This window comes from Ischnura elegans, chromosome 3 (assembly GCF_921293095.1).
Source record: "Ischnura elegans chromosome 3, ioIscEleg1.1, whole genome shotgun sequence".
Lineage (NCBI taxonomy): Eukaryota > Metazoa > Arthropoda > Insecta > Odonata > Coenagrionidae > Ischnura > Ischnura elegans.
The window spans coordinates 109,389,058-109,412,465 of NC_060248.1; the positions used below are offsets into that span (position 1 = coordinate 109,389,058).

At 38.9% G+C, this 23,408-nt stretch overlaps 1 protein-coding gene across 2 annotated transcripts; it reads left to right on the forward strand.

Moving 5' to 3' along the window:
• Positions 1-7: 7 nt before the first annotated feature.
• LOC124156355 (ranBP-type and C3HC4-type zinc finger-containing protein 1-like) lies at positions 8-22,886 on the forward strand. 2 transcript variants are annotated; one of them, XM_046530870.1, is made up of 8 exons: positions 8-201; positions 856-1,565; positions 5,656-5,816; positions 13,720-13,831; positions 14,699-14,881; positions 17,827-17,922; positions 18,340-18,483; positions 22,394-22,886. In XM_046530870.1, exons 2-8 carry the CDS (start codon positions 984-986, stop codon positions 22,472-22,474), a joined length of 1,359 nt encoding a protein of 452 aa, XP_046386826.1. In that variant the 5' UTR covers positions 8-201; positions 856-983; the 3' UTR covers positions 22,475-22,886. The 2 variants fall into 2 exon arrangements, with proteins under 2 accessions (XP_046386826.1, XP_046386827.1); XM_046530871.1 differs by lacking the exon at positions 8-201 and adding an exon at positions 308-663.
• The last annotated feature ends 522 nt before the right edge of the window (positions 22,887-23,408 follow it).

A 23,408-nucleotide genomic window follows, 5' to 3' on the forward strand; every position in this document is an offset into this window, starting at 1 on the left:
ATTTCCCGCCGCTAGGCCGCACCGCGGGAAACACGGGGAATGGACTGCTCTGCAGACTGGACATCTCCGCTGTTGCGCTGTTTTGGCTGGAATGGATTACGCGAGGGAGCGAGTGCGTGCAAGATTCTACCGCTGAAGGCGTAGACGTATATGCACATTCACTGCGTAAGGATTTTATATTTTCAATCCGAGAAGCTTATGGTGAGTCATCGAGGTACAATAATTTCCTATCTTATGGATTTATTCCGACTGATTTGTAACGAAATAAATTTGTATCCGCCTTAGTCACCATGTCACTGTGAGAAATTTTAGAAGCAAAATTTGCTTTAATCATATTATCATTATGTAGGATTCTAGTGCTTACATTAGAATAATTATTTTTACCCATGAATGAAATTCATGCACCATGTTTTTCGACGCTACAAGTGATCAAGTAATGAGCGAATGGAGTGGTTTACTCGTGGGCTGCTGTGATAATATTTTTCATCTGTTGTTTGCTTGTTATGTCTTATATTTCCTGTTGATTTGTGTTGACACTACACATATGAGCCCACGTGGATGTTTTTGCGAATGAAGTCTTCTGCGTTGTGTACCGGATGATATGATTATTATGGAATATCATGATTTACATAAACATCCAAGATTGACTCACCTTTTATGGTGGTACGGTACCGTATACCCCATATATTATATTCTCGGTACTGTCTTTCTGTTGTGCTTAGCAAATTCTCACACTGTAGCATTCGTTTTTAGAGTTTATGCTTTAATCACGCGGAAAATTTAACTGTTAAATTGATAAATAGACGTAGTTACGCTAAAGAGTTATGTAAATAGTATGTTTCAATACTTTTTCAGATCGGCAGGTACCCACGGCGTGCTCTTTTCGGTCCAGTTATTGTTTTTTTGCCTTCTTTCGTGGCTTGGCAGAAGCACTTGATTTCTTGAAAGTCATTGGACATTAATATTTGTGGAGACTAATTACAATGGAGTTTGATATCCCTATACAAGGCATCAGAGAGCCGAAAATGGCAAGTGATGAGGAAGTAGAGTACGATAGAGAGGTTCAGGAAGATGAGGTAGTTCTTGATAATGAAAACCAGCAAAAGAATAGCGCAGGAATGGAAGGAGATACTGAAGAAGACGCAGAAGCTAAAGCAGTTGGGAATGAAAGATTGGTGACTGATGGTCCTATTATTGAACTGGATAGGTCAGGAAGGGAAGAGAATGCTATGGAAGAAGTTGAAGTATTAGGAAATGAAATATTGGTGACTGATAGACCTATTATTGAATTGACTGAAGAAAATGCTGTGGAAGATGAAGAAGTGTTAGGAAATGAAAGTTTGGAGGCTGATGGAGCCATAGCTGAACTGGATAAATTAAAAGTGGCAGATGGAGAAATTGTGCCAGAGTTGGAAGGTGCAAGCGTGGAGGAGACTGCTGGGGAAGCCCAAGATGAAAGGAGAAAAAGAGGAATAGAGGATGGGATATTGATGAAAGGGAAGGAAGAAAGGAGAACTGATTTAGACAAAGAAAATGAGGCTGGGGTGCAGTTGGCGGTGGACTCGGTCAGTGGAACTATTTAATTAATTTTTCCTGCCATTTTATTTGATTTATTTCTTTTCTTTTTAATTGTGTATTGCTTGGAAACAGTATCTGCCTCACAGGAAAAAAAATGTCCAATGTCATATTCTCTTTGTAGACCATACGTATAATCATGTAACCTACCAGTACCTTACCTCAAGTCTTTTGATCAAGTTTTCTCATGAAAATTAATGAGCATGATGTAGATACAGGTCTTACTGTGCTGTATACTTGTAAAATGATACTTTTTTTCCCTGCCAGTTAAGGCCAACTTTTATGAGCAGGAAATACATTCACAGAAAGCCTGTGTGGTCTACACGGGCTTTCTTCAATGTAGCTACCTACTCCATTTGTGTGTATCTAATTTCACAACCAGTGAAGGGCAGTATCAAAAATATGTATTTATCGAAATATTCTACCAGTTAAGGTTGGTTTGCGCGGAGTGTTATGAAAATTAGCTGAGCCATCCCAGATTGGACCTATCTGTTAAGTTTTCATTGAGGTCTACGCTCTAGCATTCCATCTATGAATCTTATTCTCTTCCTTTGCTTACCTAACATTCTTCCTTCTAACATGGGTTTTAACCTCCCCTCCCCGATCCAAACTCCCTTTGTCCAAACATATTGTCTTTTCCGCAACTTGTCTAGATATTTCCTCTTCTCACCCACCCACTTAGTTGTTCCACTTCCACTCAAGATCAGACTCTTCACTAGCATTTTATTTATGCTCTTTCGTGACAATCATCTCATCAGCTCTTTCTTATTCATGAATGCCTCCTCATCTAATGTAGTTGTCTTTCTGAAGTCCTTATTAGTGTATCCATTTTCCTTTACTGCTGTCCAAATAGTTGAGCTTCTCCACCTGCTCAACTTTGTGATCACTTACTTTTATTGTCAGCCTCATGTTCCTAGCTTACTATGCTTCACAAGGCTGCATATATTTGGTTTTCTTGTGATTAATTCTTGCGCCATATTCTTCACACAATTTATCTAATTCGTCTACCAGGGCCTGCAACCCTTTCGCCATCTGACCAATCAACACCTGATCATCCACAAAGCTCACTGATTTAAATATCAATCCCTCCACTTTAACTCCCACCTCTGTCTCATCCCACACCTCTCTTACTGTGTCTTCTTCCTACATATTAAAAAAAGGGTATGGAGGGCAACCTTGCCTCATGTCTCGCCCAATGATTGCCCACCCTGATTATTCTTCGACTACAGTCTGTACCATGTACAGATTACGAATGAGTCAACTATACCTCCTATCTATGCCTACTTTCTTAACCTAGCTGTGAGTACTGCTCTCATTTTCCCAATATAAATGGTCACATGGGGTGTCCCAAGTTTGAAATTCACTGCAAATTTCAACAAGTACTTGCAGCAATATACACCAAGGATGAAATTTGCTGTGATTTCCATCCTTGGGACACCCCATGTGACCATTTATATTGGGAAAATAAGAGCAGTACTCAGCCGGGTTAAGAAAATAGGCTGGTTGGAGATAACCTTTTTGGAAATAACCGCCTAGTCTGAGAACTTTTGCAACCACATTGTAACACAGTAATATGCTTTTTCATGTTCTCTTTCATCCTCAATTGATCTCCATTTGCATGCACACACAAATGGATGAAATAATTTGTCACATTATTAAAAAGAATCTAAAATTTGATTCCCCATCAATGGTTCTGTTTATTTAGTAGTAAGCAGTGACAATTTTGTTCTATGTTTAGCCTGTCCTAATCTTTCATCAGTTCTTAAATTCATCTGAGGGGTGTAATGTCATCTAAATACAGTGGAACCTCGTTAAAGCGAGTACGGGCTATAGCGACACCCCCGCAATTACGAGAGATAGCCGATGCACCGTCAATTGACCCTATAATAAGCGTGTTAAAAAATTCGTTTTTACGAGACCCTTTCGGTGTTGGCTCTCGCCATAGCGAGGGTTTCACCGCCAGAAGACTTTCATGAAGACTCCTTAACCTCTGTAATTGCTGGCGATCTGTTAGAAATGAAGTTAATGGAGTGCTCAGTCTCAAATTTATGTGGTAAACTGTCATTCGATAAATATAATGATGACGAAACAATGCTTTGCATGATTTTTATTCAGTGCGGCGCTTATAAATTGTTTGAATAGTTAGTCGTTATTTGAGTAATGAAATTTAGTGATGCAAAAAAACATCGCCTTTCGTCTGGATTTATGCTTACGTTTATCGGATAGATGTTTATCTGTCGTCGCACCACTCCTGTTCCTGTATATCTGTTCGCAACAGGTATATTGGCTATCATTTGCTCCACCTCCGGTAAAGCGACAATTCGCTATAGCGAGTGTTTAGTAGTGCACCGTGGGGTGTCGTTATATGTGTCGTTATATGTCGTCGGTTTCACTGTAGTTCCTTTGCATGGCCAATGAGGGGTTGAGAACTAATGCATGGATTTTATATTGAATCATTAAGACCTGAATACTTTTTCAGATCCACTATGTGAAAAAAATGAAAATGTGGTGGATGCTATGATGTTTATAACCATGGTTACCTCTTTTTGGATCGAGGCGTGCATCCGAACTCGAAATATGGTCACTCACGCCTGGGTAGAAACATCCAAGAGATAGAGAGATACTCTCTATCTCTTGCATGTTTTCTCCTTTCCTCACCCTCTTCCTGGAAGTGAGGGCTAAAAGGGTAGAGGGGGTGAACCCCTCCAGAGGCAGTAGCTTGTTACTTTGTCCCTTAGCTATGCTGGTCTCTTTTTGGAGGATCACCTTTGCTTTCCTTAGCAGTTTCGGCTTGTAAGATGATCGTTCAGCTGGGTCCCGGATGACTGGTGGTCATCTACGTCAACGGGTTTGAGTGAATTCAGGATTGGCTATGTGTTCAGATGGGCAAGCCATGTTCTGGTTTTCGGACTTCCTGCTGGCCTGTAGCATTGAGCAGAGCATAGTTGGCAGTGATCTTGACATGTATACAAAATGTTGAGTTCTTGGGATCAAGTTTGAGGCATATTTTAGTAACTGTTTACATGATTTACCCTCATGAATTAATGTCTAAATGTATGAATGCATGAACGAATGCAAAAATGCACCTGCTTGCGTAAATGCATGAACAGGAAATAGAACCTGTTCTAATTTTGTTCATGCGTTTGTACCTGCTCTGATCCTATCCAGAAAAATGATTCATGCTCTCACTTATTAACTTGTATAGTGTAATGTATAATTGTATTACCAGACCTTTACACACTTTTGAACACTCTGATCATCATCCATTTATCTCAGTGTACAAGAATGTAGCTATTAAAGTACATATTTTATTACATTTGTAGGAAGGCCCAATATTGACTACCATAGTCGCGAAAAATGATTTTTTTGGACGTCAACATTATTTTTTTAACAAAATAGAAGGCAAAAAGCCATGAATTTTATTTTTACATGTGGTGGGCCATATCTTGAGGAATATTAGAAAAATAATTTAGCTTGATTGACGTATTGCCTTCAGGCAAAATTTGATTTTTTATAGAAATAGGTATGTTTTTTATGCTAAACTTTCTAAAATCTTATGAAACATATTAGTTTAGAGAATTTTCAATATCTCTTAGGGCATTTTTCAATTAATATTTTGAATATTCATGCTTTCTATGACATTACTGCAAATGTTTGCAAGAATTAGACGAAAAATGAGACTAAAACAATTTATTTACTTCTTGAGGTACAAGTGCCCTCGGAGACCCCATTCAGTGAAAAACTGCAGTTTTACCCAAACTTCAAAGGATCATGAAAATAACTAGTAGAGATAGCTAAGAAAAATTTTACATGCTTTCATTCCTTCATGGAAGAATGAAAATTGCCCAGTTTTATTCATCCAAATCCGTGTCGGTGGGTGTCATGCCTGGATGAACTGACATGGAATGACCCGTATTAATTTGACTTGGAAATGGTTTTGTCATCTACTCTATGTACTCATATGCACATATTTTATCATTTTTATTGAAAAATTCTATTCTAGTGAATATTTTGTCCTCGTAATTAAGAATTAATTAATTATGGTGTAAAGTCATAGTAATCGGCTTCAAAATTTTTCAGGAAAATGACGCAGGAAAACAACAAGAGTACGAACAACTCCTTTATTTAGAGGAGTTAGAAGTTGTTCCAAATTCTGTTGATATTACATGCCCAGTGTGCTTTGTTGACGTGGTGGCTAACGAAGGTGTTACTTTGCGAAATTGTCTGCATTCATTTTGTTGGTAAGCTATTAAATGTATGTTATGAATGCATAATATTAATTTTTTTAATATTGTAAAAACTAGGAGGTGCCAGAATGCTCTGTACTCTGAATACATGGTTAGTTGATTTCAGTATAGGCAAAAACTACTCAGCAAATTTGATGCACACTTTTAGATGGTGTGAAAAAATCTTGTAATGTTGTACTTACTGTGGTGAAGGGGTCCACAAGAGTAAGGTAAAGGACATAGAGTGAGGGATGGAAAGATTTCAGATGCTCTTTTCTTGAACTATCTGGGATTGTATCAGTTGCACCCTTTATTGTCTTAATCATGGCACTCTAGAATATTGGAAAGCATTTTTCCTTTTACTCTGATGAATTTTTTAGTTAACTATTTCCTAGAATACATTCTGAGTAAATGGTCAGATACATGACTTCATGCAGTGGCGTAACAATGGGGGGGGGGGGGGGGAATGAGGGGACAAATCCCCCCCAAAGCCTCAGAGAAATAAAAAAAATATTTAAAACTATTGTCTAGTTTGGACTTTTAATAACTGCATCTGCTTAAAGTTAATTTTTTTGTGCCAAATGATGTAAAATGTATTTCCAGGCATGTCATTTATCAAAAATTTTCCCGGACCCCCAGTTGCCTGTGGGGGGCACCACCCTAGGCAATCCCACCTCCCAAAGCATATTCCTAGTTATGCCACTACCTTCATGGATACTCATAAGTTGACTTCACTTTTTCTTCGAATTTTATGGCATTACTAACTAATGATAGATAATGTTGAGTCAGTTATCATACAATTACAACTGGTATGTCCTTCTCTACTGATCTCAGAGATGGACTTCATTACCATGATTATTATACTCACATAGCTCACGGACATCTGCAAAACATCCGGCGACTGTCCACCAAGTCAACTGCAGATGTCCGTAGGCTGTCCGCATTTATGCCAGAGGATGCCTGTTGTACGTCCGCATGTAAGTAATTAAGACTGCCTTTGGACTGCTGTAAGGTGTCCGCTGCAGACACTCAAAGGACACATTTAGGCTAGGTCTGTATTTTGTTTGACATTAATGAAATGCTTGGTCCGGAGTGGAATTTAAATAAATAAGGCATCAATTTCATGTGCAATTCATTTGGTCTTCTTCAAGGCAAGAATCTGTCACCGGAAATTACCTTAGCATGCCATAGCCAATTTCTTCTGGCAACCTCTATATCTTTCTTGGGGGCATATGTCCCCTATGAAGGGAACGATAAGTCCAGAATTTTTTTATTGATTATCCCTGTTTACTACATTATACCTTAAATGATGAACATATATCAGGCACTTTATAAAACCTCTATGTAATGATTAGAGATACGTGAAAATTGCACTTTGTAAGAGGCGACTGTCGTCTTCCTTACCTCATTTCCTTTCCCATCCAAACTCAGCGATAACTACTTTCCTTTCGGCTCCCACAATTCCCAACCACCCTACCCCGACAGGAAGTGCTCGCATGGCCACGTAAGGTGAGACATCTTTCTTAAGAACGTGAGCCTGCTACGCTCCGGAGAATAACAGAAAAACGCTTACCAGAGGGAGACGACAGTATACTGGGCAGTCGACGTGTGTATTCAAATGAAGGAAGAATAAAGTGTGATTGTTGACGACATGAGTTCTTTCCTTCTTCTGTGCGATTTTCCCAATCAATCCCCGGGCGAGACGACGAGAGGGCCTTGGCGACTTACACAACTTTCATTTTTATTTTATCGCAATTTCAATAACAGTTTATCATTTTGTAGCGTCTATTTTTTATTTTCATAAAAGTAGGTGACAAAAAAATGTAGTGAAACCCAGTTATATGGCAAAATACAGAATATTTTAAATAATTATGTTGTAGAACAATAATAAATTAAGGAATAAGACACATAGTGGCGGAGGTGTAGCTTGCCCGAACCCACTTGTAGTTCGTGGCCACGTAGAGTCCCAGCAACTAGCAGCTGGCCAGTTGCTCACATGCTTTAAGCGGTGAGTGTCGGCGGAGCATTTAAACTGTGCTCAGCACAAAATGTACGAATTTGAAATTAAAATATCATTAAAGTCCAGTCATCGCATCTATGTCGCATTTATTTGCACACATCGCATCTATATCGCATTTATCACATTTGCGATTTTCACGCATCTCTGGTAATGATTTGCAACTCTGAGAGACCTGTGTGACCCCTGGCGATGACAATATGCGCAAAAATGTCTACTTTTTGTTGATATTTGCTTTTTTCTCCCGATCTATGCGTTATTTAGGGTAACTAGTTTTTTATACAATTTTTAAATATGAATACATTTTTTTAAATGAGATCAAAATCAGCTCGGTGCATGCAAAAGTTTTGGATGTACAGTTCTTCAGAAATTGATCATCTTTTGAAAAAAGTTAATTTTTTTCGATTTAGTCATGTTTGAAGCCAATTATTGGCCAAAGTTCTTGTACTCTCATAAAAATATAATAAATTACAATGTTCATACTTTAATTGCCTTTAATTTGAGGGCTTAATTATACCTGTAGGTTGAATAGTTATCATGAAAATGACTGAAAACTGAATGTGTATTTTGGTAGAAATTGAGGTGAACGCCATGCATGATTACATGCAATTTTATAGACAAAAACGAATCAACTGACAAATTTAAAGCAACCCACAGCATTTCAGTAAAATGAAAGAATTTATGACAGACTGCCTGTGATACCGTATAAGCTTGTGTAAGAGGCGCACCCCTATTTTGAGGATCGAAGCTATAAAAAAAAATTTGCGACATTTTTTTATCCTATCGTGCGGTGTTGCAGACGTATGCCTGGAATTTCGACAGTTATCGAAATGTCCTCTTTCAGTACTATTTGAAAGAGGAAATTTTGATAACTGCGGCGGCATAAGAGGGAGTAGAAAGAGTTCCGATCCTCTCTTTGCATACGCCATCGCTCTATGTTGCTTGTCCTACTCACGAACGATTTTGTTTGAAAGCTCTCGCAGGAGTATTGCAATAGAAATGCAGCCGTGGAAAATTTTAAGGCAAAACACGACAGGCAAATGGCATGAGCTTTCCCAAGAGATTGAAGAACAATCGGGGCAATCTCAGCGCCGTAGGATAATAACCACGTCGTATATTTAAGGCCCCTTGCACACGCACCGATTTTGGACGGCCGGTAAAATATCGGGAATATAATGGGAGAGCATTGGAGCTTGCACACGTACCGACCACACGCCGGCACCGGCAAAATGCCGGTTAGCTGCCGGCTATTGTCACTGTGGATCGCCGACGCCGGCTCAAAAACTTAGCAACGTATCGTTTGACCGGTAAAAATCCGGCGTGTGTGCAAGCATCGCTTCGCCGGTAAAATATCGGCCAATATTTTACCGGCCGTCCAAAATCGGTGTGTGTGCAAGGGGCCTAACGGAACTACACTCGGCTCTCCATCAGCTAATGGCTCTGCTGTTTTTTTCCTTTCCGAGACTCCACAGGAAAATATCAAGTCACAGGGGAACAATGGAAACGTGTTTCATCCCTACCCCATTCCACCAACTGACCTTTTTCGGTCTACCAGGTTCAATTCCCCGAGTTTCTGGAGGTCAAATGCTACTTGAGTCACCTTCTGAGCTCGAAGATATCTCGATATCTTTCAGAAATTGTATGACACGCACGAGGTTCTAAAAAGAATTAGACCTAACGCGACGTATATCTTACAGCATTTAAGTTTTTTGAGCTCTAATTGATTGACACAATTGTGTCAATCAATTAGAGCTCAAAAAACTAAAGTAGCCTTATTTTAGCTATAAATTTTTAAAGACTATGGATATTATCCTACTTTAGCTATTAATCTTCAACAACCATTAAGCTATAAATCTTTAAAGATTTATAGCTAAAATAAGGCTACTAATATTCAACATAGTCCAAACAGCACTTTTTCAGAAGAAACAAGCGTAGCATAAGCGCATTCAAACAAGACGAGACGGACTGGAAACTCAGGCAACGCAAACTGCGTATCACATTGCTGCGCCTTCGCCCCTTCGCTTTAAAGGCAACGACGTCACATGCAAGATCGGACGTGTTCTTCCCTTGCTCCTTCGCTCGTAGCTTTAAATACGGAGGGGAGGGAGCCCTCTCCCCCTCGACCTCTCCTTCAGCGCTCTTAACTTGTAAGCATTTCCGATTTCTTCTATCCACCATTAAGTCCAACAATGAGCACACTCGTTCGAATTTTTTCAACCGCAGGTTGTGACACCAATATTACTATATGCAGTATAAATGCCGCGGGATGCCCACTCGTGGCAATAAATTTAGCGCGCGCTCCGGAGCGAATCCCTCCGCGCGATCTTTTCAATGTTCACCTCTGGGTTACCGACGTGATGGCGCGATGCTTGCAAGAAATTCAAACAGGAGCATTTTAAAAATACGTCACTAAGGGAGAAACTCCCCTGCCTGCCGCTTGATTTTGACCCAGGGTTTCAGATGACTGACTCATGCTGAAAACCAAGGCCACTCAGTTCCCCTTGAACTTGCAACCGGTGAAGCGGAGGGGGGGAAGATAAGAAGTTTGTGTAAGAGGCGCACCCCCATTTTCGGCTGCAATATCTGGGAAAAAAGTTGTGCCTCTTACACGAGCTTATACGGTATGTCTTTTTCTTCTTTTTTGATGTGAATCTTTGGTGGTTAATGTTGATGCCACCCCTGACGAAGGCTAAAAATAAAGAAATCATCAAATAATGATTGACAGAGTTTTTTTTTACTATTTGAAAGTAATCCAAAATTAAATAATTATTTTAGACTTACCAGTTCTAAGATTTTAATAATGGATAGTGTACCAGTGTAATTGTTGCCACTGTAGGATCACCCTGCAGCTTTTGCAAAAGAGGATGGAGATGTTTGGCATTGTGCAGTTTTTGAAGTGCAAATAGTGGCCGGACGTCGTAGAAACTCGACAAATTGGGTCCCTCCTATCTATACCTATGTAGAATCACTATGCAGCTTTTGCAAATGAGGATGGAGATGTATGGCATTGTACAGTTTTTGAAGTGGCAAATAACCACAGGACATCCTATAAACTCGACACATCAGACAGCAATAACGCGTGCTAGGCAGAGAAGCATCATCAGCTCCAATAGCTGATGCCTGCTAGGTAAAATTTTTTCATAACTCTTCCCTTGCCCATTGAACTTATAATTTTGTTTTCCCACCAGTGTCACCTGCATAGGTGGATTTAGGGGGGAGGGGCACGTGCCCCTCACCCCCTTGATGCTTAAAAAACAGATAACATTTTTATACTCTTATCATTACATCCGTTTTGTTTTGTGTATTATGGAGCCTCAATCTTTTAATTTCACATAAATATCTTTCATGTTAAAATAAAGAGAATATTTTGCACAGTAATCATTGCATGTTGTTTTTAATCTCAAGTATGAGAAGATAGTTTGCCTGTCAGACCCTTGTGCCCCCCCTGAAAAAAATCCTGGATCATGGCAATTCTGCTAAACGGGGTCATGCGTATGGCCGGCCATAAGTTTGGTATGGCCTGACCCAAAATTACGGCCTATACCGATTTCACTCTCGAGGGGCCATATCCTTTGGCCCAGCCAAAAGTCTTAAAGCCCTTTCTGTAGGCGAGTATGAGAATTATAATTAGTACTATAAGTTGGGTTCACTTTTTTTAAAAACCAGTCATTTTTTGACAAGAAAGTTTGTTCCAACGTGGGTAAAAAATTAATTCTGTGTTCTTTAACCGAAGTGGACTCTTATTAAAGGATAAATTTAGATTTTCTTTAAACACTGATCTGGCGGCAGACGCTGGAGAGCTTTGAAAAAAAGTGAAGAATGCAAATCACGGACGAGAAGAAGCAGAAGAAATTTGTACCGTACAGTGTTATACTATTCGTGAATTGTACACGTAATGAATAGAGTTAGAACATGACATCCTCTTAGTTCTAGCCCCCTTCCTCTCCTTCCTATGATGTAACTATTGTCTCATGGCTGCAATCATTTGCCCCCAAAAGCCTTAGAAATCCAGCCAATGCACTAAATCTAAAGATGAAATTGAAACTTTAACTTTCATTAATTTTATTATCAGAGGCTTATATTTAGGTAGCTGTATAAAATTATAACATCAATATGAGACTATCATTCTTTCCTTGATTTGTGGATGGCATTTGTCCTTTACGCATCGACTTACTGAAGATTGCCATACTGCCAAAAAAATGTCTTGCCCTGTTTCTTTGATATTATCCCTCGTGACCTGCAATGCAACGAGAATCTTAAAATATAAATCAATTCATAGCGTATATTTCAAGTTACCTACAGCTTTTCGAAACAAATAACTAAGAAATCTACTAGCAAATGTAGCACAGAAAGCAAATAAAAGCCCGTTCCTCTGTTCACTTCAACAGAGCATCCATTTAAAAAGTATTTCTAACTTTTTAACAACAAGCGAACTTTTAGTTCATCCATTATATCTACTTACAAAGTAAGTAACAACTTCTTTTGAAGCGCAGAAATATTTTATGCAAATATCATCGTATACGAACGGATTACACGTATCCTGTTTCCTCCTTCTTTCCAGATGAAATTGACATTTTTCTTTTATACATCTAGCCAAGGCCTGTTGAATCCGTACATGCTCCCCTGCAATATTCACATATTTATTGAAAGAATCGCTATATAATCGATGACACTTCGTAAATTTCTTTTATAACTCCTTAGGCAAGCAATGTTATTTCGTATGGCCCGTGTTGTAATGGCCTCCATAGGTGGATCCAGGGGTGTACCCAGGGGCACTTGCCCCCCCCCCCCCCCCCCAGACCCTCAAAAATATGCAAGATTTTTAATACGGTCCCATTATCATTGCGTTCATTTTGTATTACGAGGTATCCTTGTGCCCCCCCAGAACGAAATCCTGGATACGACCTTGCTTGTGCCCCCCCCAGATAGAAATCCTGGATCCACCCCTGATGGCCTCCTAGGCAGGCAGGCAGGCCTAGTATTATGGCCTTTAGGCTATGGCACACCACCCGACTTATGGCCTTTCGCTCAGAGTAGAATTGTTCGAAGCCATACATATGTCTCGAGGCCATAGTTTTGGTGGATTTCGACTTATGGCCAGGCCATGTGATTGGCGAAATAACCCTGCTGGTCACCTTAGCTTTGGCAGTTGGTCACTGTTCTTTTGTCTGCCTCATATAAATTTCTACACACTTTTGGCTACAACACCCTTTGCCTCATGTTGTAATTTTTCATTTTATTGGAAATCGGGAGATGGGGGTGGGAAGGGGGAGAAGAGGGGGCAAACGCTTTACCATTTGAGAGTCTACTCTGGGGGGAGAGACTGGCCTGCACTGCACCCACTTCAATGGCCACAAGTCACCCTTGAAAATATGTATGTATGTATTTAAAAACAATCTCGATAAGGGTTTTTAGCATGAATGAATCATGTTAGGCTAATCTATGAATGCAATGGTGATATCATTTACTCTCATAGTATTTTTGTCAAGAAATTTTTCTTTGATTTTGAATTCAGGAATGAGGTCATAGCTATCTATTCTGTTTTGAAAATAATTTTTACATTACCTGTTAATCAAATTTTTCATGCATAGGTTACCTTCCTGAGTACAAAAAATTTACCAAAAAATCGTTGGTTGTCCTAGTTTGTTCATCAAATATTTACTGTTCTCAACACTTCCATGTAAGGCTTCAGAGTCTACTTTTAAAAAAGGGAGCAAAAGCAGATTTGAGTTACCGAGCCATTAAGAGTGAAAGGGCATTAGAGCGCACAGATTACTTTCCTTGATTGAATCATGATATCCTATCTGAGCTAATCCAAGGCCTTTCTAAAAAAATAATAATTACATATTTCAAGTCCTGTGTTTCCAATATGTTTTCTCTTTCTCCTATGTTTACATGTAGCCAATGTCTAGTAAGCACGATCCAGTACAGTGAGGAAGCAGAGGTAAAGTGTCCATACCGTGATGATAATTATGCATGTGACAGTATTCTACAGGATAGAGAGATTCGTTCCGTAAGTATTTTGCTCGTTTAGTACTATCAATTAGTACTTAACGAGAAAAGATTCTTGGTGATACTCAGTATATAAGGTTAATTATTAAAATATTGGAGGTAGTGATCAAGAGATGATGAAAAACAGTGTTCACCTTTTGTAGCATTCAAGTTATTCTACCTTCTAGTCTTACTGGTGACTAGAAAATGGATTGCTCTCTCTTTTAAGAATTATCACGTAGCTGGTGATAGTTTGCATTAGTTGTGGCAGCAGTTTGTTGTCTTCTTTATACAGATGTTGTACACATGTATGCGAAGCCCTATTCACGCAATGGCTATACCAATGTGCATACTTATGATAGTAAGTGCTGTTGTTGCAATCTGTGGCAGTGGAACTGTGGGGAAAATTTCCCATAGCTCTTAAATTAAAAATTAAGTTTGTTGGACAAATTGGTTTTAAGCTAGTTCTTCGGCTGAGATTTTTAATTGGCTCATTGCGTATGCAATATTTTTAAAAGATATTTAAGTATGCAATGAAAATATCAGTTAATATGGCCCGGGGTTAGGTGAAGCATTGAAGCGTGTAAGTTGCTTGTTGGTTCTTTCCATCTAAACTGTATCTGTACAGATTTTTCACATAATATGCATGTTATAATAAAATAATAATAATAATATAACTTTTATTCCATTTACATTCAAATATATTACATTAGGACATACTTCAATAATTATGGAATGCAAATTATGCAAATGTTTTGTGCATAAGTCAACTGCACTTTAATCGAGTTGCTATGTTCTATTATTGAGCTGTTTCTACTTACTTATGAGAAACATGAACTTACTTTCTATCAAACAGTTAACCACTTTATTGATGATGATACATTTTTAGCTTGTACCTGAGGAAGTAAAAGAACAGCTTCTAGCTCGATCAGTTTCTCTTGCCGAGAAGAGGATGGGAGCTGAGGCTATTCATTGCAAGACTCCTGACTGCCAAGGATGGTGCGTTGTTGATGGAAATATAAATGAATTTCCATGCCCAGTTTGTAATAGGACCAACTGCCTCTCTTGCAAGGTAATTTATGTAACCTACTTAAGCCTTTCATATCCTCGTTTAAAATAATTTCCTTGAGATTGTAATCCCTGACTATTTTCCAGAAGACATTGGGCATATATACATTAGACATTATTGCATACTGTGGCATCCCACTCCTGTCTCGCCCGGATACCAAAATAGAACCGGGGGGAGATGTCTCACAAAAACAAAAGAAAATATATAAATCCGCGTGGATCCCCCCGCATGGGACCTATGGGACAAAACTATGCCACTCTCTTTGTACAATTCACATAAATTAAAAATATTACCCTTCTTTGGAAATAATTGCGGGTGGGTGGTTCCCGATTCAACCTGATGGGTAACGTTCGGGTGCTTATGCACTCTTCCAACACGCATTCACGGAAAGAAAAACGAACGGGACGAAAGGAAGGGCGAGGGATATTTTTCCTTTAGATGACCCGTGAAGGAATTAAAACAAAACACTTTCTCAACACTTTCAGCGAAACAAAATATAATTCAAACAATAAGACTGCGTATGACAAAACAAAAAGAAACCCTCTGATAAACTAGTGATGTATGAGTTGGTGAAAAAAATTTATGACAAATCGATGATAAAAAGAAAAACACAACAATATAACTTGATTTTCAAGATGAAATTGAAATAGCAAATGATAACAACAAAATATTGTTCGGTTGTGAACACGTAAATAATGATACACTTTTTAATTATTTCTTGATGGGGGAGGTAAATGAAATTCCATCCCAACGAGTGTTAATTTTACTTTGGTGATTAATTTCACTTTCACTTGGGATAGTTGCGATCTTACTTGATCGTTGTCCGTGGTCAGACCAGGTTGGATCCAACAAACTCTCGTTCCATTTACTGCACACTCCTTTCTCCCTTGTTGGAGGAAGCTGCATCCGGAACGGAGGGAATGCATCCTCTTCAGCTGGTCCTTGCTCCTTCGGACAGGGGGGGTCTCTTATTTCAGGCCAATCAGTCGCGTGATTTGTTAGGCCCCTCGTCTTCTCTGCCGTGTCGCACCCAAATTCGGGCATGGGCTCCGCCCGACACTCACTTCACTCTACTACTCTATGCTCTTTCTACACGGCGACACTATGCTCTTTCTTCCACGTGCACAACCTTTTTATAATCCCCATCTTGGGGTGGGGTAACGCACAAGAAAAGGAGGAGGAACACGTTATTCACGGGAAAATGCGACAGCTAAGTATGAATGCTGGGAAAAGCTATAAAAGCTGTGTGAGGCCACCTGGGTGCGAGCCTATGAACACTGCTACGATGCAGGCTGCTTGCTGTCAAGCATGGCGGTAGCATAGAGTAGGTCCCTGCATGAATTGGTAATCTCATTGTCAGACGATGTAAAACTCCTAACTACTCGTATAGCATCTGGGTCCCTGTGATGTTACGTGGAATGGCATCGCATGGGCGGTAGCCATATCTGGCCTTTTTCAAATGAGGTTAAAATTGACCATTAACATTCGTCTAAACTGGGATTTCTAATACCAAATAATTTATATATTATGAATACACTAATGGTGGGTAACGAATTACAATCAATGCCTTTCGTTTTCTTTGATGAAGGAAACTACCCTATTGTGACAGATCCTTATGCTCTCCTTTACAATTAATAGTATCATCGTCCACTATATGTCTTATTTTCTTGCCTGGAGACCCCCACAAAGATATAGATGCAGATAAAAGCAATATCACACCCAAATGTCCTGCAGATTGTGGCACTATTCCTCACAGAATTGCATTAAGTTTTTGTGACGATTATCCATGTCATTAGAGGCTTTCAGGCCTCCTGTGAGAACCCTCTAGAAAGGTGAGTGCTTGCATTGCCTATACATGGAGCTCATCTGATGGTACTCGGACTCCGCATTCTTGCAACTGCCTAAATAGTGATCTTGGTGCCAGACAGTCCAGCATGTGGCTTTGTATCTTCTCCCCGCACAGGATAATTTTCCTTATCTAACAGATTGCCTAAAAGATACTCTGTGCCCTCTGAGTGGAAGTCACTATGCAATGCCTTGAGAGTTTAATGGTCAAGTATTATCTTCAGCAATTCTTTTAGTGGGAATGGATGTTAATCCACCGCTGGTCTTCTCAAAGGGGCTTTGGAAGATAATTAAGGACAAAAATATTGAGTGTTTTGCTAGATTTGCTCTTAAGAAAGCATTTCTCCAGAAAAGTTCTCATAGTAACACATCCAAATATCAACTCTACACTTTTCATATCTTATATCCTTGGGATTATGGAATGAATACTCCTTGCTGGATAGAAAGCAAAACTAGTCCAAATGAGAGGCAGAAAGGGGGATAAGCCTCCGAGGCTAGTGAGAGTATGGATGTCCCCATCTCCAAGATGGTCTGACACTTGGAGACTGAGCGCTCCAGCTATGGAAATTTGAATGTCGCCATGCATTCAACCATTTCGTAGACACTCATTTGAGTGCTCGCTCATTTTTCAGAGACGCTTTTTGATCACTACATGCTTGAGAACTCATTGCTGATTGCCGGGAATTCAAATATTCGTTCTCGGCTACCAATGTTGTGTTTCTAGATTATATTTAAGTCCTTATGTCGACATGTCTATTCAGGGAGGTTGAAATAATGCTACGCAGTTGCCTCTGTGCTTTAGCAAGAGTTCTAAGGGAAAGAGGGATTTGATATTGTGCCTGGGAATAATGGGTGCATTCAAGGATAGTGAGTGGTCTAGCCATGATATTTTCCCACAACTGTGACCTCTACTGTGACTGTGATTGCAATGAAAATAGGTATGTGTTAATATGTCATGTAAACTACCTATAGAAGGTGAAGGATCACAAGTGAAGAATAGGGTAGAATAATGATTATTACCTCTAAAAATACCTATGTGAAATTATTCCTATTATGTGGCATTTTAAGGGAAAATGATACACTTATATGTATTCCACTTGCAGAGCATTCATGATGGAATAAGTTGTTGGCAGTATCAACAGAGAATCAATGGGAACCCAGAAAATGATCAAGGTTTATTGACTGAGGATGTTCTTAATGTAAGTTAATATGCATGAATTTTTCGTGTAGTCATATATTTTGTGAATGGTATACCCATGAAATAATGAGTGTTTTCTGCTCTGTAACCATACCAGATTTATTTTCTCATTTTTAAGTTCAAAGTTATTTAAGTTGATGATGTGGCTATTTTTGGTGATTGTGTAGTGGATGTTATTCTCTATACCAAACATCATACATTTGAAAGTGGATGAGATTTGCAACTATTTTATGTTTTACTTTCATCATCCCGCTTGCCAGCTGTTCTTTTTGCTCTAGTGCCCTTCATATGCTTCATTATTTTTAGATGTTAATTCCATGCGTTAAAAAATTTATTTCCTGCTCGTTTCTCTCAGTAGTGTGAACTTAGTATTCATCCTTAATTTCAACATCCTCATGATGTTTGTCTTTTGTTTCAGGATATGCTAGTGCGACAGATTGCTATGTATTGCCCATCTTGCATGGCTGTCATTATGAAGGATTTAGGATGCGACTGGATTCAGTGCACATTTTGCAAATTGGAAATTTGCTGGGTTACAAGAGGTCCCCGCTGGGGTCCACTGGTGAGTTTTGTTTCCTATTTTTTTATCATTCAAAGTATTAATTTGTTCAGCATTTCAATACAGTGTTGCTCGTGCATAGGTCAAAGTACTTTCCTATCAAAAATAAATTTAAACTCTGAAATTGGACTGTGTGGAATGTTGTTATCATGGAAATGGTAGGGAATCAGTTGGGAACTGGTTGGGGCAGCAGCTTTTTTTCGCATGAGTGATGCTGGAGACCACATTGGTTAGTACAACAGCACTCATTTCACTGCAGGCATGGTAAAAATTTTTTTTGGCTGTAGTACTGAGATGCAGCAAGCAAGGGGAAACCACCACATATTAGCTATAGTGCTCGCAGAGTCTCTGTGCACTAGAGAGTTTCCCCAAGCCCAGTTGCCCATGGTAGAGGCACAGCGATTGACTACAAGCGATCAATCCCATTAACCGGTTCTTGACGCAGTGCACGCTGGGTACGAACCTTCAAAAGTGGCAATGCGAAAGAATCGCCAAAAGCAAACTAATGCCTCACTAGCATGCTGGCCTTTCATGCAGAAATTCTTCTGCCTTATATATCGAATGTAAACTTCAGTGATTCATCCATGGGGGTTGAGAAGGTTATCTCCATCGAAGGCACGTCTCCATGATTACGCAAAGGAATGAAAAAACTCAAAACCTCTTCACCAACCTAATAAAAAAATTCAATATTACCAGCTGAATTTAGGCATAGGAAAAGGAATGAGAATTAATTGCACAAGAATCAATTTTAACAAAAAGGGCTGCTATAAGTAGCGTGGTTAAGATCAGAAAAATTATATTGTAGCATAAATCTTTTATCGTGTAAATCCCACTAAATACCTCTCTGGTTTTTGTAGTTCAGATCTTAATGTAAGCAGCAATTACCGTATATCTCCGAATATAGTCCCCCCTTTTTTTCCAAAAATGGCCGAGGAAAAGTAAGGGGGGGGGGACTATAATCGAGTATAATCCAATTTAGCATACTAAAGGTGACCATCAAGTTATAAATAACGGCATAATGGCTAATGTTCTCGTAGTCTTTCTATTTGAGTATATTTATGAGGATTATAATCGAAGATATGACTATATACTACCACGTTTTACCGGAAATTAAGACAATTTTTGCCACAAATGTTGTAAAGATACGATTCTTCCGATTCAAATAGCATATCGAATACGCGTTTTCACGGAATCCATGGGGTAGCCGTTAATTTTTCTTGGAAAAGTATTGTTAGAATAATTCAATCGACACTGATCACTTAATGACGCAAAACAATAAATAATTAACATCAAAACTAAACACACACTATCACACTAATCGAACACTAGAATTGAATCAATAGTATATGTACCCGTCGCTCATTTAATAGTAACACGATTTAAATCATTGCGAAAAATAAACAGATAAAGTAAACCTTTCGTGACGATTTCGCATTTCATTGCGGCCGTAGCTACTATATGTCCATGTGCCCGTGCGGTTCGTGTTTACAACCACTGCCTTTACCGCCATCACAGAACAAGAATGCGCAATGGTTATGCATTTGTTTCTGAAAAGGCGCAATAATCAATGGCTTTAAACCAGAAGCGCCGGTATTACTGCATTTGATCGAAATCCAGCAACTCAGCATCGAAAGTGCGATCAATTTATGGAGGAATATCTTCAATTCGCCAGGGTAAGTAGGATCGATAAATAACGTCACATAATATTTCGCAATTATTTTCGCGATATTTTCTTTATTAAAAATAATTTTACGTTCAACAGTGAGGTGATGGATCAAGTAGAAAGATGAGGATCAATCCTGCGGCAGATTAGAAGCCATCAAAGACGGAGTTTCGATGCCAATTTAAACATAGCCGTTGCAGAATGCGCCGTAAATCATAGTATTCACATGACGGCTGAAAAATTTGGCGTGGAAAGCAAGTCTTTGGAAAGATTGCAAAGCGCTAATACATCGCGGAAGTCATTTCGGGGGTCTCGATGCAGCAGATTCATAGAATTAGAGGAAAACATCGTCGAATTTGTGCGCAAATGCAGAGCAGAAACTCTTTGTGTAACTTATGCAATGATTCGCAACGATGCATTGAAAATTGAAAGCATATTTTTTCAGTGTTTATGTTTGGTGGAAAAAGTTTATTTCTTAATTTTATTACTTTGATATTTGTAAGTCCTGTAGTTTAATTATTTTGCTTAGCAGGCATTAGATGGCAATATTTTTATAATATTTATAACTCATTTAACACAATTTTATTTAGATTTCCTAAATTCTTCTAGTCACTTGGATTTGACATGACTTGTGATGGGTGTGTTACACTGGGTCTAAGGAAGTTTCAGGGCCAAATGCAACACTCTTTATGGGCTTTATGTTAAAGCTTATATATTTACATTGTCTGTTGTCATTTGGAAATCAAAAATATTAATAATTTGCGAGTGTTTAAAAATATACAATAGCCTTGGATACTTGAAAAATTTTCTCATTACTTCATTACATCTGGTTAAGGAACTATAAATTACTGATACATACATGCAATGGATAACAACATATTTTAGGAATAGTTATTTTGTTGTGATGGAAAATGTGTGAACAGATTTGTTCTAATTATTCACAGAAAAAAATAGTTTTTATTGACTCTAGAATCTTAACTTGCTAACCACAGAAAAACTGCCTTCCTTTGCATTTTAAAATTTTTCCCAAAACTGGGGTCTCAAAACTAGGGGGGGGGGGACTATATTCAGAGGGGGACTATATTCGGAGATATACGGTATTGTTCTGGGAAGGCAGGTTCTTGCAGATATTTTCTGATACTCATTGGACTAGTTTTCAGTTGTCATCACTTGTTCAATCACTTGGTTCATCACCAAGGGGAATTACACCTCAACAAGGGGATATAAGTTGATTCCAAGTATTTTATAATGATTGATACTCAACACTTCATCTTAACACACTGTTTCACAATCTACCACAGAATTGTCACTCAGAGTATATGGGCAAGTTGTCATCACTATTTCCTTGTATATGTATTGGAAAATGCTAATAGCGCATTCCCATAGCAATGCAGATAATTCCTTAGGCAAGGTAACACCAGAGAATAACACAGCACCGACGAAGACGGGATTTGCTTGGAAGGTTTCAGTTGACTGACACCTGCAATGGTTTAGTCATAGCTCGCCTTTTGAAGGTCCAGAAAGCTCATTAATAAATTTCGTAGAAACCCAAAAATCTATTGAATAAAAAAATGACCTTGGAAGCAGACTGGTTTCCGAACACTAGGGTCAGCGTGGATTATCTTCATTTTGAAACCCCAGTGGGACGACCCTGCAGAGTGCCCCGTAGCCTTCCTTTCACGGTCGTACGCGATTATCTCAAGGGTTCCTGCCCACCAGGGGCACAGCTAGGAATTAAGGCTAGGGGGGTTTTTAGGCACAACTAATACTGGGGTGCCTGGGGGTGTGGAATACCCGCCAGGGTAAGCGGGAGGTGTGGGGACAATCCTTCAGAAAAATTTCAAGATAAATAGTTCAAAATGGTGTGTTTTACGGCTTTCGGAGGGATATTTAATAATATATTAATAATATTTACAGTATTTTGTAAGTAATATTAATCGAATCAAGTAAAATGGATTAGACTTAAAAACGTTTCTGAGCTTTGGGGGGGGGGGGGGGGGGGGGTTAACCCCCAAAACCCCACCCTCGCTGCGCCACTGCTGCCCACAGCACATAGAAAAACATTACCTGCTAGTGAGTTTTTCAAGGCCACTTCTTAGAAGAAGAAGTTGTTTTGGTGGTGGTGCTATGTGAGCAAAAAATCGCCAAGTTAGAATGTCTGTTGAATGCCTACATTTTGTAAAATTATTTGTGTGTTGGTATTATGCTGCAGAATACTTGAGTATGAATGTTTATGCTTTTGTATTTCAGGGAAGAGGAGACAATACAGGCGGGTGCAAATGTAATTTCAACGGAAGAAAATGCCATCCAGCCTGTCGGAATTGCCATTGAAAAATAAGCAGATAATATCAGGGAAGTTCATGCTTATTTCTCACTGTTTTAAAACTTAGGACCTGATGCTAACCAAACAGATTTTGGTCAGTTTTTCCTTTTGAAATTGTAATGTATGTTCCATTTTGTATTATGTATCAAGAAGAGAAAATATGTTCCTGTTTGTAACCAACAGAGGTGTACTCTTTGAACTAAAATATTCCTCTGTGCAAGGGCATTAGGTTATGTATTTTTCAGTTCATTGGTAAAATATAGGTAAAGAATTTGTAGTTTTTTTATCTAATATCCATCTTACAAATCCAGTATCATTTATTAAAATATTTTGGCCAGGAAGTCAGATGCTGTTGCTTAGTTATCCATTTTATGTTCATCATGTAATTACTTGGATTTGAATAAATGCAATATAATTTAATTTTTGGTAGTGAAAACAATTCTCATTTGAGCTCACAACCTAGACTTGGAATCATGCTATATGTATGTTTATCAGCAACTAAAATTACTAGAATTACACTATTAGCCTGTAAAAGTGAGTATGGTTTATAGCCAGAATTGTGTTTTGGTCAGGAAGTTTCTGACTTGCTTCATAATCAATCCCACGAGGAGAGGATGTAAATCTAAAAATCCAAAACCTGAATTGCTGTACATTGAAGCACCGCATATTCAATGAATGTAACTTCATTGATTGATTTTCCAAGCACAACTCTACTTAATGGCAAACCCACCAAAGGGCATGGGATATTTATGAGAGATCCACAGCATGTAAGCCAGTGCAGCAATGCAAGGGAGAAGAGAGGCAGTGTGTTGACCTGCTTGAGGCCACCCTCTGTCATGTGGAGAGTTTGTGGAGGCCACTTGCGGGACTGACCACTGCTGTACCAGAGCAGGGGATAGAACTTTCCAAAAACTCATGATGTTTTTTATAGGGGTGAGCCGA